Raw genomic sequence first — 18,965 nt, 5'->3', positions numbered from 1 at the left:
CATTATATAGTAAATCACAGACAGACAAACACACAGATTGACCAGCATTTCATCCATATTTCTTCAGGTAATTAAGAAACTGCAGGAGCATAATATAACTAATATGTGTACTAAGAAACAATTCAGCCACCTCTTTAAAAAATAGTCTTTTTCACTCACAATTTGTCTCCTAATGATGTGTTTGTAATGTTTCCTACATATCAGTAGTTCCATGGGCAACTGGCCTTCATGATCTACAATTAACTTGACTGTGAATGAAACCCTTTATCTGAAACAAAAGTCTTTATAATACATCAGCATGAACTTTTCATAACTTTTGGTAAACAGCTAAATCGCTCCAAACTAGTCAAGGTATATTATGCAGACAGAGAGCTCAGTTTTCAAATGTGCCTAAATTATGAGCTCCAACTCCATACTAGTAAAAAAATATTTAGATGATTAGGAGCACATCTCAAACTCCACTGTTCAAAGATTATGTCTGCAATGTGAAAACAAAGAATTGTTTTTTCAAAATACAACTCATTTGTACTTAGACTTTCATTTACCATTTTTTATTTGTTTGTTTCCTTGAAGATCCTGACATTTGCTTCTACTTAGCAAACGTACAGACACACAACACTGCAAAAAAGTAAGGAAATCTATGTATAAAATATGGAAATATATATAAGTTAGAATTTAACCTAACTAGGTGAATACTGTGAAGAGCTTACTCCAGTCCAGTGAGCTATGTAATCCAGTCTCTGATTGTACTAGCAACTTTGATGGACTGTGAGATTGTAGAAGGCAATGAACAAAGTTTCTGTGAAAATCAGAAAGCAGTTTCCCTGCTGAGTCTTCATGAAATTAAATGTTAAATAATTCAACACCTCCCCGTTTTCTTTCTTTGTTAGTCACAATTAAGGAAAATTATAAAACAGTGATTCGAAATGTTGATCGACAGAAGAAAAACCTAAACATGAAGATGGAGCTCTGCACAGCAGGATTCGGTCTGCACAATATCCAACAGTGAATACCATTGAGGTCATTTGGAAACATTATATGAGCACAAGACAATCAGCATGCACTGAAAAAAGTGTCATAGAAAAGGAATGCAAGAAGTATAGAACATACACATTCTCTCTCTGTTACACACACACATACCCCTACTTAGAAACTAAAGGGCAAAATGAGCAAACTACAAGCAGTACACCACTAACAGTAATATCATCGCTAATACAAGTCCCACTGAAATCAATGGAAAGGCTCTAACCATCTTAACTTGGCTTTGGAGCAGTGTTTAAGTGAATGATTCTTGTGATGTACATTAAGGTGGAACACGCACCTCCCATTCCTGCACTCACAAAAATAATCTTAAAAGCTTCTATATATGTGGAAATGTACTGGCATAATTATATTGGTATAATTATACTGCTATAGTTATAGCAATATAAATCTCTGTGTGGACACGCTTATTCCAGAATAAGAGTGTCATTTTATGGTTAATTTATACTGTTCCCAGAGTGACATAAGCTAAACATGGAGAATTACACTAGTAGAACTACAGTAGTATAATTATGCCAGAAACTTAGACAGTTAGTACTTTGGGGCAGGGACTGGCTTTTTGTTCTGTGTGTCACCTAGCACATTGGTCTATCACTGAGGCTCCTAGGCACTAATGCTGTACAAATAATAATTATACCTGCAAACAGGCAGATGAACCCATGGTACATGGTCAACGCAGCCCCCCTTCCATTCTGAAATACTACTCTTCTGCTACAGTTCTAGTGTTTACAATCTTTTTGAACAATTTTTAAGTATGTGGCAAGGACAACTGAAAGTTATTACTTGGCTATTCTACAGAAGGCACTAATAAGTTATAGTGTTGGCCAAAAAGGTCTCACTATGCTTATTATTTCAGTAAAAAATTCACTGTTAGTTTAAGACACAATTATTTTTTTTATGACAGACTGGGCAGTTCCTAGCATTCACAACCCTGTGGTTTGCTGAACATATTTCCAGGATTAATTTTGACTTTCCAAGGTCAACTTTACACAGATCAATGTAAGAAAATTGTATGAAAATGTAAGAAAATTGGGGAAAAGATTACTTTATGAAAACATACAAACTTAACTACTCTTTAACAAAAAGAACAAATTACAGAACTTTCACCAGACTCGGCACTATTCAGGATAACTCATCAGCATTTGGCTTTTGTACACATCAGTGACAGAATAATCTACAGGAAATCCTCATGCTTACTCACATACCTTAACCACCCCAAACAAGTCATGCTATTTCTATGCTTTCTTTAGGTACAAATTTCATACCTACTGTTTTTTCATTGTACTGAAATATAAACTCACGTGTTATTTTTTGCAGTAAGGAAGATAGTTCTGGTTCATCACAAAAAGTCCGGATTAGAGCCTTTTTCACTTCTTCTTCAGCTTTATCCAGCTCTTTTCCAGCTTTGATTTCCCCAACCACAGAGTAAATATACACCAGCAAGACAAGGAAGTCTTCAGAGGTATAGTCATTAGCTGTCCTCTCATTATGAGACTTGATCATAGGCAATAACTGGTTCAAAACACTGGGTATTTCTGACTCACCAATATTCTGAAAACAGAGAAGAGAAGATCTTGGTTTCCATAATATAAACAGGTCATTTTTGTCACCATCAGACAGACACTGCTGCCTATGTGTGGGAACAGCTCTACTGAGTTCTTCTGCAAGGGTGCCCATCTGTTCTCAGATTCTTCCTGAAGACCACTTCTTCCACACTACCACCAAACCAAGTAATTTATTTAAAACAAATCCAAGCACTGTCTCCTCCATTATGCCATAAACTAACCTTTATGAAGCAAGTGCATAATCTCATTGATGTTGCCCCTCTGCTTCTGTTATTCCCTTCACTGCATCAAATTTGTAAGCTCCTTGTGGCAAGGATTGTGTCCTCTCACCTGGATTGTGAGAAGCCTAGCACACTCTTGGGAGTACTTGCAGAGTAATACACTCCTCAGCATAAGTAATGGTGATGGACTCGGGCCCTAGAAGTTTTTCTGTCTACGCACTGTTACCCTATCTGAATATTTTCCAATTTTTCAATTTAGAATTTCTTTCAGAAACAATTACTATGTATTATACACACACACAATCTTAAAGAAGCATTTATTAAGGTTGCAAAGTCAAGTACTCAAAAATTAGGAAATGCCAGAATTAAAGTTGCCTGTGCTGCTTTAATCTGACTTCCTGTTGCGTAAGTGTTATGATAATCTTCCTCCCTATCCCCCGCAGCATGTTCAGTCGCTCTGTGAGGATAATGCATGTGCTATCTGGTCAGCACTATGAACTGGGAGACGTTGGAGCATACTCAGTAAGGACAAACTCTTTGGAGATTTCAACTTCTAATACTGAAGAAGTCCCTGTGTGCAAACTACAATTTTTCAAAGACTTACAACTTAGACACGTCTGAAGCTGGATCTGCCTGACTCTGTTCAGGCACAGCAGTGTACCTGGAAAGAATCTAGCCCATGGTGTTTTTTAATTATTAGCTTAGCTTTAATTTTGTATAATTCACTGTGGTTTTAGAAAGCAGTATGTTTTTGGTGACAAATTATTTCACATGGAGGTATACACTGTTATTACTTCAGATCACTATTGATCCTAAAATTGAAGACGACAAAACTGAAGAAAAACAGTTGTAAAGAGCTGCACAGAGGAAGCCATCTGCAGTGAACAACAACAATTTTTTATTGGTCCCATAAACACCGATAAAAAATCAGGAACAAATTCTCAAACAGGGTATGTTCTTTTTTGCACACACCCTGTTTAAGTGTACATGTCCTATAAAACGGATGTGTTGCTTGGGAACATACAAAATAGAGCATGCTCACCTCCTAGTTGAGAGCACACAGAGGAACCTAAAATAAGTTTGTGTGCAATGTTGCACATAAACTTGACTGAAATTTTGGCCCAGACCTTTAAAGGTATTTAGGCATTGCGGTGCTCAGCATTGCAACAGCTAACTAATTTAGGAGCCTATGTCTCATGTTCAAATGTGATTTAGGCCCCTAGAGGCCTATATCCCATTGACTGTCAATGACTAAATGCGTATAAAAACCTGAGCCTTTCCACCTATATTTACATAACATTTACTAAAGAAAGGATATAAATTAAATTTAAAACAACATGTCTTCAAAGAAAAAGGAAATAAAATAGTAATTTAAGCAGCTACAATCAACTGTTAAGTTAAAAACATGCATTTGGATTTTTGGGTTATGATCTATTTTGAAATATTTTTCTTATCTCTTGGGAAATAGTGTTACAGTGGATTTCAAATTTAAATGCCAAACTTAAGAAGCTATTTTGTGAAAACAGGCCAGCTGGACTGTAACCTCCATGAAATAAGGGCCAAGCCACCTCTTTTCCAAGCAGAATACCACAGGGAGATGGGAAATTTGTCTCAAACAAAACCCTTAGCAGTTTGTCATTATCTAACTACCTCTAATGATTAAGGAGCTTTCTGTGCCTCATTACAATCAATCAATTACGCTGATTGAACAGCTCCTAAAACACAAGTTTTAAAAATGCAACTGCCCATGACCCAGATTTCCTGCTGGCAATGTTGGCCTCAGGTTAGCCCTGTTTGTCTATCATCAAGGGAGCCAATAAAAACAGGTCAATCCTAAGCTTTCCAAAGCCTCCATAAAGAACATTCACAATGTTCAAATTGGCACCAACTTAGAATCAGATTCTGCCACCCTCTCCTCAATTGCACTGTTTGGACATTTTAAGCCTATGATTGAACTTTCTTCAGGCTCCAGAGAGAGTGAGTTAGTGATAGATTTTTTTCCCTTTCCCCTCACCCCTTCCTTTCTCTTTCTTTCTTTTTTTAAACTTAAGCTGAGCAATAATTTACTATCCCTAAAGGCAAATGAACTGATGTCAGTTTGCTGACTTCTGCTAAGGGTCTGTTTTTAACAGATAGGAGAATACAGGAGAAAGTAAGAATATAATTTTCAGTTTGTAAAGAGTGAACACGATATTATGCTTCAAAAATTACATTTAAAACTGACTTCAAGAATCTACAGTATTGAAGAGGAAGTATAAGAAATAATAATATTTTGCCCTTCTGTAGAACCTTTTAACCAAGGACAATTCTTGTAAATATTAATTAAGCCTAAGTAAATTTTGTTCAGTAGGTATCATTACACTTTTTATAGTTTGGGAAGCTGAAGTTCAGAGGGGTTCAGTGACTTACTCTGGGTCACAGAATTAAGAAGAGAACTCAGGAGCCTGAATTCCAAGTCCATGGGCTCACCAACAGACCATATTACAGCATTAAAATTATTTGGGAGGGGTAAACACAGAGATGAGAGTTTCATCTATTTTCTGTAAAAAATAGATGCATATTATTTAGATAAACTGCTTTATTATGCAAGTGGTTTTTGATTTAAGATGTAAAGAATATTTTATTCTTTTAGTGTGGCATCCAGCAAGCTTGCAGTGGCTTGAGGGCACTGGGGTGGTAGGTGCTGCTGAAGAAGGCCACTTCCAAATAGAAAGACATGAATAACTAAGAGCGAAGGCAGAGATGGCACTGTATTCTGCTGTGGAGAGGATTGGGGTTGTGACTGATCAGCTTGCTGCTCTTGGGGCCAGGAAAGAGAGAATGCTGCTCCTGGTGAAGGGCAAAGGTTCTAGCACGATCCTCAGGCTTAGCCTGACTCCTCTGTCTTTACTCTTATTGCCTTCTCCCGTGGAGGCTGCTCCTTAAATTGTCAACCTTGCTTTCCCTCCTAAAGCTGGCTGCTTACTGGCCATTTCATCCCTTTAAATGCTAGCATTTGGTAGCCATACCCTCAAAACTTCTGAGATTCGGGTTTCCCCATTCTCATCATTTCCTCTATGGTGAAACTTTGCTGGAGGCTGCCCATTCCAGCATAGTTTAGGCCTTGCCTGTCAAAAGATGCTGGTCCCTGTCTTTCTCCTGTTATCTCTTCACAGCGTCACCCCAACCCCTGATAATCCTACACACAATCTCAAATTAAACTGGCACATGGCATTTAAAATGCAAACACAATCACATCGATTGGAGGTTTACTAAAGAAGGGGAAATGTTGATTGGGGCACAAAGAAAATGTTGACACACTGTAAAAATGAGGTTTTAGTACTGAGCCAATAACTCCTGAGATCTATTCCCAGCTCTGCCACTAAATCACAGTACTATATGAAATTGAGCACGTCAATAAACTAGTTTGGGCAGAATTTTCAGAAGGGGCCAGCAGCTCCCAACGAGCACTTCTGAAAATCCAGCCACTTCTTTAGTTACCTAAATACGAGCTGAGAAGATTTAAAAATCTGGTCCCATATGCTTCAGATTCCACATAAAACAAGATACTTGTCTACAATACCTTACAAGAGTGATGTGATGATGAAACTGCTTTACAGACTTAACTAGTGGAAGATTAAAAGCTCCTTGTAATTTATAGAGCAAGCTGGAAAATGTTATTTCAAATTTTCTGTGGAAATTCAAATACTGAAATTTTTTGGCCAAACTGCAAAGAATTTCAATTAAGAAATGCTGCTATAGTGTGTTGTTGGGCTTATAGTCCAGGAACCTCATGCACCCATTCTCCTCTATAGGCTAGGCTCCTTCCATGGACTGCTCCTATTATATACCACAGTCACACTTCATGGTGAGAGGAGGCAGTTGCATCATGCGAGCCTGCAGCCAAAGTGCATCATGCAACATGCAGCCTGGCTGGGGAGCCCCAGCCCACAGAGGAGAATGGGGAAATGAAGCAACTGAATTACAGCTCCCATGAGGCACTGCAGCAGCATAGTCAAATCCAAATAGTTTGTTTCTGGCTGAAATATTTCAGTTTTCAAGTGTTTAGTTTCTCTTTAAAAAATAATGTGGAAAGCAAAAACTTTTAGCAAAAAAATGTATTTGGTAAAAGACACCATTTTCTGCCAAAAAACTGTTTTATGGAAAATTTTCAGCCAGCCCTACTAGGCACAACACTCAGCGTCTAATATAAGCAACAAAAGAGTTTTTAAAACTTCAGCTTTACTAATAAACTCTGTTCTTAACCTGCCCGGCCACATCTGAGTTTGCCACCTGACATAACTGGTGATAAATGAGTGGATTTCTATTGACTTCTATGGAGCTACACCAATTTACACCAACTGAAGATCTGGCCTGGGGTAGCTTTTTAAGGCCTGATACAGAAAAAAAAAAAAAGAATACAGAAAAGAATACCAGATCTTTTATGTTGTTGGTGTTTACTGCACAACAGAGTGATCTATCAAAAGGAAATTATAACTCATTGCACTAAGCTAAAAGCATTAAACAAACTTCTGGCCAGCAATTTTCTTGACTGTGCGTCTTCTACAATTCCAAGCACACTGTTGACACATAAATAATAGTTAACACACAAAAATAATGAAAGCGATTGAAACAAGCTGCTCAAGCCACAACGTTTTGTAACAAAAGGATGGAACAGTATTTTGAAAAAAAAGAAAAGGAGTACTTGTGGCACCTTAGAGACTAACAAATTTATTTGAGCATAAGCTTTCGTGAGCTACAGCTCACTTCATCGGAGGCATTAATCCACCGAATGCATCCGATGAAGTGAGCTGTAGCTCACGAAAGCTTATGCTCAAATAAATTTGTTAGTCTCTAAGGTGCCACAAGTACTCCTTTTCTTTTTTGCGAATACAGACTAACACGGCTGCCACTCTGAAACAGTATTTTGAGTTATTAAGGACAGATCTAGCCCATCTTCAAGTCCCGAAAAAGATTATTTTCAGATTTGGTTATGCTGCATAACCAATTATGGAAGTGTATTTCATTACTTTTTTAACCTAATTTCCAGAGGCCATACCAAACCCTTTTTGAACAGTATAATTAATACTGCCCTTTACTTCCTTCCTCTCCCACCTCGCTCTCCCTGACTCTCCTGAACTTTCCAATTGTTTAAGTGGCAATTTCCTGCTTTCATTAAACTCACATCATCTTCAATCATTTCTTGTTTCTCTTATATTATAAGTTATATGCCTGTCAGATTCAGTTGTTAATTGTTATACCATACCTGCAAGGCTTAAACATGTTTTCTAATAAAACATTAAATACCCTTAGTTGTCCAACACAAAGGCTCATAATAAACTTACAAATAACAAAACTGCTAGTGGACACAGTACAAAAATCAATCCATGTCAGGGAGTTATGCTGTCTGGCGATGTATCATTGTATCACAATGTCCAGTTTCTCTTGGTGTCTCTTTGGAAAACAATATAAGTTTACAGCTGTGTTAAGATATTTTAACGAGTTCATGGGGGCCCAATAGCAACAGGATGCTAAAAAAAAAGGAGAGATAAAATAAGTCTGGATTTTATTAGGCAAATCTCTGCTAGCATAAGAACAATTTTACTTAAAACCCTGAGGGTATGTCTACACTGCAATAAAACACGCACGGCTGGCCCATGTCAGCTGACTTGGGCTCGTGGGGATCGGGCTGCGAAGCTATAAAATTCCAGTGGAGACATCTCAGAGCAGGCTGGGGCTTGGGCTCTGGGATCCCATGAGGGGAGAGGGTCCCAGAGCCTAGGCTCCAGCCCGAACTTGGATGTCTACACTGCAACACTATAGCCCCACAAGCCCAAGTCAGCTGACAGAGGCCAGCCATGGATGTTTTAGTGAAGCGTAGACATACCCTGAATGTCCAACAGAAGAGAATCATTGACCAGGAAACAGTTAATGTGGGCTTCAGTCCAACCCTGCTAGGTCAAAAGCCTTTAGCCATGATAGCTCTCCATAGGGCACGCTTAGAATAAACATGAATCAGCAAAGTGAGCAAATCTGTAAGAAATATGGGAGGAAGCAACATGTGAACTACCAGCTGCAAGGGGGCTACAGACTTATGTGATGAGAATATGAGAGCAACAGTGAACTGCAGCCAAGGAACATTAGGCTAAGAGTAATGGGTGCTTAGATGCTACAGTACAGGCTCATTATTAGACAAAGATGGTAAAAGAGAAAGAAGAGTTGCATAAATATTTCTGTTTTGTATTTGGAAAAAAACAGGATGATGTACTTGTACCACATGAGGACAATTAATTACTTTCCAGTACATTAGTAACTGAGGAGGAGGGTAGACAACATCTATTAGGGATAATCATTTTTTAAATCATTACCCCCAGGTAACTTGCACCCAAGAGTCCTAAAACATTTGACTGAGGAGCATCTCTGGCCTACAAAGTTCATTTTTAATATATCTTGGAATACCAGGGAAACTCCAGATGACTGAAGAGTGCTAATGTTGTGCCAATATCAAAAAGGTAAAGCAGTGTGACCCGGATCACTATAGGCCAGTAAGTCTGACATCAATCCTGGGCAAAATAATGGAAAAAGCTGATACAGTATTCAACTGATAAAGAATTTAAGGATAGGAGTATAGTTAATGGCAGTCAGCACGGTTTTAAGGAAAAAGGTCTTGTTCAACAAACCTGATTTCATTCTTTGATGAGATTACACTTTCAGTTAATAAAAAGTAATTACGTAGATGAAACATTCTTAGGCGTATAAGGTGCATAAGCTGTTTGACTTAGTACTTCAAGACATTCTGATTAAAAAATAAGCACTATACAATATCAATAGAACATATATTAAATGGATTAAGAACTGGCTAACTGACCAATTATAAAAAGTAGGTGTCAACGGGGAATTATAATTGAATGGGAGTGTTTCTAGTCGGGTTCCACAGAGATCAGTCCAACTCTAGGCCCAATGCTATTCAATATTTTCACAGATGATCCTGAATTAAATATAAAACATAAGAATGGCCATACTGGCTCAGACCAATGGTCCATCTAACCCAGTATTCTGTCTTTCTACAGTAGCCAATGCCAGATGCATCAAAGGGAATGAACAGAACAGGGCAATCATCAGGTGTTCCATTCTCTGTTGTCCAGTCCCAGCATCTAGCAGTCAGAGGCTTAGGGGAACCCAGCACATGGGGTTGTGTCCTTAACCATATTGGCTAATAGCCATTGATGGTCCTATCCATCATGAACTTATCTAATTCTATCTTGAATCCAGTTATAGTTTTGTCCTTCACAACATCCCCTGGCAACAAGTTCCACATATTGACTGCATTGTGTCAAGAAGTACTTCCTTTGTTTGCTTTAAACCTGCTGCCTATCAATTTCATCAGGTGACCCAGGGGTGGGAGGGAGGGGTTCTTGCATTATGTGAAGGGGTAAATAGGTAAATAACACTTCCATATACACTTTCTCCACACCATTCATGATTTTTTTGCCCTCTATCACATCCCCCCTTGGTCGTCTCTTGTAAGATGAACAGTCCCAGTCTTTTTAATCTCTTCTCATATGGAAGTTGTTCCATGCGCCTCTATCATTTTTGTTGCCCTTCTCTATACCTTTTTCAATTCTAATATATCTTTTCTAAGATAGGGAGACCAGAACTGCATGCAGTATTCAAGGTGCGGGTGTACCATGGATTTAGATAGTGGTATTATCATATTTTCTGTCTTATTCTCTATCCCTTTCCTAATAGTTCCTAACATTTACACTGCCACTGCACAGTGAGCAGATGGTTTCAGAGAACTATCCACAATGACTCCAAGATCTCTTTCTTGAGTGGTAAAAGCTAATTTAGACCCCATCGTTTGGTATGTATCACTGGGATTATGTTTTCCAATGTGCATTACTTTGCCCTTATCAACACTGAATGTCATTTGCCATTTTGTTGTCCATTCACTAGGTTTACTGAAAGATCCTGTAGTAAATCATTGCAGTCAGCTTTAGGCTTAACTATCTTGAGTAATTTTGTATCATCTGCAAACTTTGCCACCTCACTCCCTTTTTTCAAGATTATTTATGACTATGTTGAACAACACAAGTGACAGTACAGATCCCTGGGGGCAACGATATTTACCTCTCTCCATTCTGATAACTTACCATTTATTCCTATCCGTTGTTTCCTATCTTTTAATCAGTAACTGATCTATGAGAGGACCTGCCCTCTTACTCCAGGATTGCTTAGTTTGCTTAAGAGCCTTTGGTGAGAGACCATGTCAAAGGCTTTCTGAAAGTTGAAGTGCAATATATCCATTGGACCCCCCCCTTGTCCATGCTTGTTGATGCCCTCAAACAATTCTCATAGATTGGTGAGGCATGATTTCCCTTTACAAAAGCATGTTGTCTCTTCCTCAACAAAATGTGTTCATCTATGTGTCTGATAATTGTGTTCTTTACTACAGTTTCAACCAATTGACATTCAACCAATTATCACAGCTGATAAAATTTGCGGATGAGAAAAAGATTGGCAGAGTTTCATGAAGATGATAATCATGAAGATAGGATTGCATGGTAAACAGCCATTTTAAACAAAATGTGTTTTAATACAGCCAAATGCAAAGTTACCTATCAAGGAACAAGGAACGCAGGCTGCATTTAAAGAACGAGGGACTATATTTTGGAAAGAGTTCATGATTCTAAGGAATGGTAATGGGGAAAACAGCACAATAAATACAAAGGATTTCAAGAAGGCAGACTTTTGTGAACTCAGGGAGTTGGTAGCTAAGATCTCAATGGAAGCCAGTCTAAGGGGAAAAACAATTCAAGTGAGTTGGCAGTTTTTCAGAGAGACATTATTAAGGGCACAAGAGCAAACTAACCCACTAAGTAAGAAAGATAGGTAGTATGGCAAGAGACCACTCTGGCTTAACCAGGAGATCTTCAATGATCTGAAACTCAAAAAAGAGTCCTACAAAAAGTGAAAGTTACAAAGGATGAATATAAACAAATAAGATAAGTATGTAGGGACAAAATTAGAAAGGCTAAGGCACAAAATGAGATTAAACTAATTAGAGACATAAAGGATAACAAGCAAACATTCTACAAATACATTAGTAGCAAGAGGAAGATGAAGAACAGGATAGGCCTGTTACTCAAAGAGGGGGAAAAGCAAAAACTGAAAATGTAGAAATGGAAAAAATGCTAAATGACTTTTTTTGTTTCAGTTTTCACCAAAAAGGTTAGTAGTGATTGGACATCTAACATAGTGACGGTCAGTGAAAATAAGGTAGGATCAGAGGCTCAATTAGGGAAATAAGTTAAAAATTACTTAGACAAGTGAGATGTCTTCAAGTCACCAGGGCCTGAGGAAATGCATCCTAGAATATTCAAGGAGCTGACTGAGCAGATATCTGCATCATTAGTGATTACCCTCAAAAAGTCATGGAAGATGGGAGAGATCCAGAGGACTGGAAAAGGGCAAATATATTGCCAATCTATAAAAAGGGAAATAAGGATGACCCAGGGAATTACAGACCAGTCAGTTTAGCTTCAGTACTCGGAAAGGTAATGAAGCAAATAATTAAGTAATCAATTCGTGAACACCTAGAAGATAAGAAGATAAGTAACAGTCAGCATGGATTTGTCAAGAACAAATCATGTCAAACCATCCTAATAACTTTCTTGACAAGGTAACAAGCCTTGCGGATGGGGGAAAGCAAAAGATGTGGTATATCTTGATTTTAGTAAGGCTTTTGATACTGTCTTGTATGACCTTTTCATAAACAAACTAGGGAAATACAACCTAGATGGAGCTACTATAAGGTGGGTGTGTAATTGGTTAGAAAACCATTCCCAGAGAGTAGTTATCAGTGGTTCACAGTCAAGCTGGAAGGGCATATCAAGCGGTGTCCTGCAGGGATCAGTTTTGAGTCCAGTTCTGTTCAATATCTTCATCAATGATTTAGAAGTAATGAGCTTAAATTGAGTGAGTGAAGTTTAGGTTGGACATTAGGAGAAACTTCCTAACTGTCAGGGTGGTTAAGGAAGGTCAGGAATGGTTTAGATAATACTTAGTCCTTACTTGAGTGTAGGGGACTGGACTAGATGACCCCTCGAGGTCTCTTCCTGTCCTACGATTCTATGATGATTCTATGATATACAGATCAGATTAGATGATCTTATGATCCTGATTGACCTTAAACTCTACAAATCTATGAAACTACAATAGTAAAGACCTTAGAAATATTTATTAAATATATAAAGAAAAAAATATAGCCCTGCAAGTTCACAAGCAGAATTTTAAGAAAACTTTTGTGAGTTTGCATCACTGACCCTGAATTTTTGCATACATGTATTTTAATTTAGGGTAGATCTTGAATTCACTACTGCTTCCCCAATTTATTAAGGTGGACTGTGTTTTTTGTTTCTGTTTTTAATTTTCCCTTAATATATAAGATGGGACTATGTTTTGGGCAACTTGCCATTTGGAGTTAGTTGAAGAAATCTTTCCCAAGCAAACTCATGTAGTGATGTAAGCTTCTCTCTTGTGAACTCAGCATATGTTTTCCCATTTCTATCATATGAGAAGATACTTTAAGAGGCTTATACAATTCAGCATACAGTACTGTCAGGTTACTGTTGGTTAAGGACAGAAACAAGAAAAGAGAGCATAACCTCACTAATACATGCAATACAACACTAAGCAGAAGAAGCACTTGGTGAATAAAACTGTAAACCCTTTACAGTGCTTAGTAGCGGGGGGGGGGGGGGGGGGGGGGAGAACAAAACAAAAATTGTGGACTGCACAAGGGAAATCACTTAGGAACTGCACAAAAGGACCAAGGAGGCCACTTTTGAAATATTGGAAATGACTCTTAGGGTTGTCATGCATTAATAAATTATAAGGGAGACTATTCATAAATACAAATGGCCCCACCTTTTGGCCCTACATTGTATTTCTTCATCGTGCCACCCTGTGTTGTCTCCCCCCCCCTTCCTTTCTCAGCCATCTCCACTGCATTGTCTCTCACCAATACTCCCTATCTACAGTCTCTCTCCTCTGCACCTGCCCAACCGCTAGCTTTTGGGGGATTTCTCAAACTCTCAGTAATACCTTCAGACTTTTGGCAGTCATTACTCTCAGAGCCACAAGCACCACAAACAGGAAAATGATGCTGATTAGAATAGAGAGGAATGGGAAGAGGTATTTTCTCCAAGCAGGCTGCAGACAAAATAGGTCTTGAGCCCCTCAGTTCTTTGGAAAAAGAAAAGGAGTACAAATTTGTTAGTCTCTAAGGTGCCACAAGTACTCTTTTTCTTTTTGCAGATACAGGCTAACATGGCTGCTACTCTGAAACTTGGTTCTTTGGGTTTATTAAAGCAGGTTACCTATTTGTGCAGGCTGCTGAGAGGAGAAGGGTTTGGTAGGGATTAGATCTGGGGAGAGAAGGGGAGTTTGTTATTGAAGGATCATTTTTTGGGCTGTTGGAAGGTAAGCTGCTGTTTAATAGCTAATTGTCCTGTACAGGAAAGTATGCTTGGACCATAATGAAGCTCAGGATGCTGTTTTGATCACAATCATACCAAAACAACAGGATGTCTTGGTTAATTTGCTGTTATTATTTTGGTCCCAATTTCTCAAACTAAAAAAAAAAGCACCATTCTTCCTTTTCCTTTGCAATACTCAATTGCTGTGTTTTGCTTGCCTGCTGTGTTTTACTTACCTATGTTTTCCTTATCAAACTTTTTAACAAATATACCCAAGATTAATACTTCAACCACTGAATGTTTAATGTTGCTAGATATTATATATTTCCACAAACACCAGTAACTAGCCAATTCCCATCAGAGAAATGTGTAAAGTATCATTTTATCTAAGGCAGGGCCTAATACACACTTCAAAATAAACATCAGCAGTTTCCCAGACATGACGGAACACGTTGAGCGTTATGTCATAAATGCCCATTTTTCACTCACTCACACCCCTCTTCAGTTCTACCACCTGAAACGTGGCAGGCATACAGGCAGATCGGGATCAGAACAGATTTGGGAAATACGGAGGAATTTCAAATTATACCAGTTAGGGTACAACCCAAAACAGTCCTCCCTTAAATTACTCCTCAAAGATACAACTGTGCAGGATCTGACAGCAGAATTTGGCCCATCAAGTAGGTTGCTGTCTGTAGACAATAGTATTAGCACTGCTCGTTGCAAGTTCAAACTGTAAATTTTGTAAATGGCACACAGATATCCTGAGGAATATGTAGAAAGGTTTGTCTTATCATTCTTACCATTCCCCTTCTGAAAAATACCCCAAGAAATTCAGTACAAAACCAACAAGAAAAATGAACCACCAGGAACTGTAAGAATGAACCATTACATTTGGGAACTGAAATTCACAGAACTCAGGAAATTCACAGATCTATTTCCTGTACCAATCCAGTCTCTGCACATTTCAAAGTAAGCATTTTTATGATAGCGGCTTTCATTAATTGATCACAGAACACTATGCAGTGGGATAGATGTGTCCACATTTTACAAGTATTGACTAATATTAACCAACTTTAAAATATTTTAAATACTCGCAGAAACTGTTACATGTCTACACAGTGTATCTTCTAAAATACAAAGAAAGTCTACACTGTATTTGTGAGTGCAGAAAAGTATTCTAGTTCTCCCACAGTCCCTGCTCAAACCACAGAAAGGAAAAAGAATGGTAATACAAAGACATCTTGAAGCCTCCCCTTGCAAGACGGGGAGGGTCCCAGAGCCCGGGCTCCAGCCCAAATGTCTATTCTGCAATTAAACAGCCATGTAGCCCAAGCCTCATGAGCCTGAGTCAACTGACACAGGCCAGCCATGGGTGTTTAACTGCAGTGTAGACATACACTAAAATTACCAATCCACAGTGTAGTGCCAAGCCAGTTAATTAACAAAGTAAATGTTATCACAGATTAATATTGAAATCCATAGCCTCTGTATAAGATCCACCATGCTTTAAACAGGACTTTGGCTTTCAGTGTGATTATGTATGTATCAGTAGTCAGTAATTTAAGAGCACCTAGTTCATATTTTGTCAACAGGATCCTTTACCTGTGGGACATGTTTTATTGGTGAATGCCCAGTCCAGTATGATTTTCATCAGGGAGCGTATTTTCCTTCCCCTTTCCCCAGGCTAGGAAAGATACCACCACCTATAGTATGCGTCCATATAAAATTTCATCCTGTACTTTGTATTAAGTTAAAGACCCAAATTCCCCGCCACTAAAATAAGATCAGTTTAGTAATCTTTTTGGGAGTGTGAAGGAATCTAGAGTGGTACGTCAAATGTGCTAGTATTATTCTTTTTTCACATTAAAGTAGGAAAACGACAAGAACAATAGGATACTGAGTTATGAATATAAACAAATGCAGGCATTTAAAGAATAATTATTGTTTTGCAAGGTGGTGCTTATGTTAGAGGCAGGGGTTAAATCTCCTGAGACCATCCATTTTTTTCACTTCTCACCCCATTATGGTGACACTCTCTCTAGCCAAGCCATTCTCTCTTTTCCTTAGCACAGATTAATTTGTTCAAATACACATTTTGTTTAATTATTTAACAAAGTAGAAATCCTCACCTCCATATATTTTAATATGTGGCTACAGGACAAGAATGACAATAAAAATTAAAGTTAGCCTACGTTTGGTTAAGAAAATAAATTTCTCCTTATACTTCGTGGCCAGCAAATAAATGAAGGCCATTGTTCTCCAGCCACACTCCTTCCCTGTTCGTGTCTCCAATAAGCAGCAAAAGGGATACTTTCTATAATGAGATAACTGGCTCTGTGGATATGGGGAAAGCAATGGACATGATATATCTTGACTTTAGCAAAGCTTTTGATATGGTCTCTCTCAGTATCTTGCCAGCAAGTCAAAAAGGTATGGATTGGATGAATGAACTATAAGGTGGATAGAAAACTGGCTAGATTGTCGGGCTCAGTGGGTTGCGATCAACGGCTAGATGTCTAATTGGCAGCCGGTATCAAGCGGAGTGCCCTAAAGGTCGGTCCTAGGGCCGGTTTTGTTCAACATCTTCATTAATGATCTGGATGATGGGATTGATTGCACCCTCAGCAAGTTCACCCATGACACTAAGATGGTGGGGGGGAGAGGTAGATGTACTGGAGAGTAGGAATAGGGTCCAGAGTGACCTAGACAAATTGGAGGATTGGGCCAAAAGAAATCTGATGAGGTTCAACAAGGACAAGTGCAGAGTCCTGCACTTAGGATGGAAGAATCCCATGCACCGCTACAGGCTGGGGACCGACTGGCTAAGCAGCAGTTCTGCAGAAAAAGACCCGGGTATTACAGTGGATGAGAAGCTGAATCTGAGTCACCAATGTGCCCTTGTTGCCAAGAAGGCTAACAGCATATTGGGCTGCGTTAGTAGGAGCATTGCCAGCAGATTGAGGGAAGCGATTATTCCCCTCTATTCAGCATTGGTGAGGTCACATCTGGAGTACTGTGTTCAGTTTTGGGCCCCCCATTACAGAAAGGATATGGACAAATTGGAGAGAGTCCAGTGGAGGGCAACGAAAATGATCAGGTGACTGGGGCACATGACTTTCAAGGAGAGGCTGAGGGAACTGTGCTTATTTAGTCTGCAGAAGAGAAGAATGAGGAGGGATTTGATCGCAGCCTTCAACTATCTGAAGGGGGGTTCCAAAGAGGATGGAGCTCGGCTGTTCTCAGATGACAGAACAAGGAGCGATGGTCTCAAATTGCAGTGGGGGAGGTCTGGGTTGGATATTACAAAAAAACTATTTCATTAGGAGGGTAGTGAAGCACTGGAATGGGTTACCTAGAGAGGTGGTGGAATCTCCTTCCTTAGAGGTTTTTAAGGCCTGGCTTGACAAAGCCCTGGCTGGGATGATTTAGTTGAGGATTGGTCCTGCTTTGAGCAGGGGGTTGGACTAGATGACCTCCTGAAGTCTCTTCTAACCCTAATCTTCTATGATTCTATGACACAGATACAATTATGCTGGTTCTATGCCTCCTAGAAATTTCCTCACACTCGGCTAACTACTTAAGCCCGCATTATGGCCCCTTATAGTGTCAGATTTGTGAAAACTGTCCCTAAACCACATGGTTCTGAATTATAATATTTATGTATTCAGACTTTTAACCAAACATTTATGAACACACATGTACAGTGTGCTCCATAAAAAAAAGTCAACTTTTACCCTTCGTTTCCACATGCTGGACTCTGAGATGCCAGAGTATTTCTTACACATTTTTGGTGGGAAAGTGAGGAAGGATGGTGCAGTGGTTTAGGGTGCTAGCCTGGGACAAAGGAGACCTAGGTGCGATTCCCTGCTGTGCAGCAAACTTATTGACCATGGACAACTCACTTAAACTCTCTGTGCCTCATTTCCCCATCTGTGAAAGAGGAACACTACTACTTTCTTAGCTCATAGGAGTGATGTGAGGACAAATGCACTAAGGATCGTGCCAGATATTATGGCAATGAGGGCCAGATGAATATGACCTGTAGCTAGTGCAGTAATTTCTATCTCAGACACCACAGAGTGGTAACTGTGCATAAGGGCACAGCTACACTAGAGAGTTTACAATGGTGGAGCTGCACTGCAGTAAACTCTCCAAGGCCATGTCTACACTACCCGTCGGATCGGCAGGTAGTGATTGATCTATCGGGGATCGATTTATTGCGTCTACACTAGATGTGATAAATCGATCCCTGATCGCTCTGCCGTCGACTCCGGAACTCCACCACGGCGAGAGGCAGAAGGGGACTCGACAAGGGAACGGCCGCTGTCGATCCCGTGCCACGAGGACACAAAGTAAGTGATTCTAAGTCGATCTAAGATACATTGATTTCAGCTACGCTATTCTTGTAGCTGAAGTTGTGTATCTTAGATTGAAACCTCCCCCCCCCGCAGTGTAGACCAGGCCTTAGATAGCTGCTCTAAGCTGATGGGAGAGAGCTCTCCCATTGGCTTATCTACTCCAACCCCTGCGAGTGGCCGTAGTACGCTGGCAGAAGCTCTCCCACCGATATAGCACTGTCCACACCGTAACTTACTGTTAGAGAGCTTATTCCTTTACTCTTCCACTTCCCTGGTCCTTCTCGCACGAACAGACAGCAACAATACCCGAAGTCCAAA

At 39.4% G+C, this 18,965-nt stretch overlaps 1 protein-coding gene across 3 annotated transcripts in view; it reads right to left on the bottom strand.

Annotated features, from left to right (window-relative positions):
* SCFD2 (sec1 family domain containing 2) overlaps positions 1–18,965 on the bottom strand; it is a 314,978-nt gene that overhangs the window by 185,984 nt on the left and 110,029 nt on the right. For all 3 annotated transcript variants that reach the window (XR_006281078.1, XM_038398194.2, XM_043513828.1), the window contains exon 5: positions 2,343–2,592. Coding sequence is in view for 2 of the 3 variants with exons in the window: in XM_038398194.2 (XP_038254122.1) it covers positions 2,343–2,592 (250 nt within the window). In the remaining variant the exon portion in view is untranslated. The remainder of the gene's footprint in view (positions 1–2,342; positions 2,593–18,965) is intronic.

This window comes from Dermochelys coriacea, chromosome 4 (genome assembly GCF_009764565.3).
Source record: "Dermochelys coriacea isolate rDerCor1 chromosome 4, rDerCor1.pri.v4, whole genome shotgun sequence".
Classification (NCBI taxonomy): domain Eukaryota; kingdom Metazoa; phylum Chordata; order Testudines; family Dermochelyidae; genus Dermochelys; species Dermochelys coriacea.
This window is presented reverse-complemented; position numbering and strand designations above follow the sequence as displayed.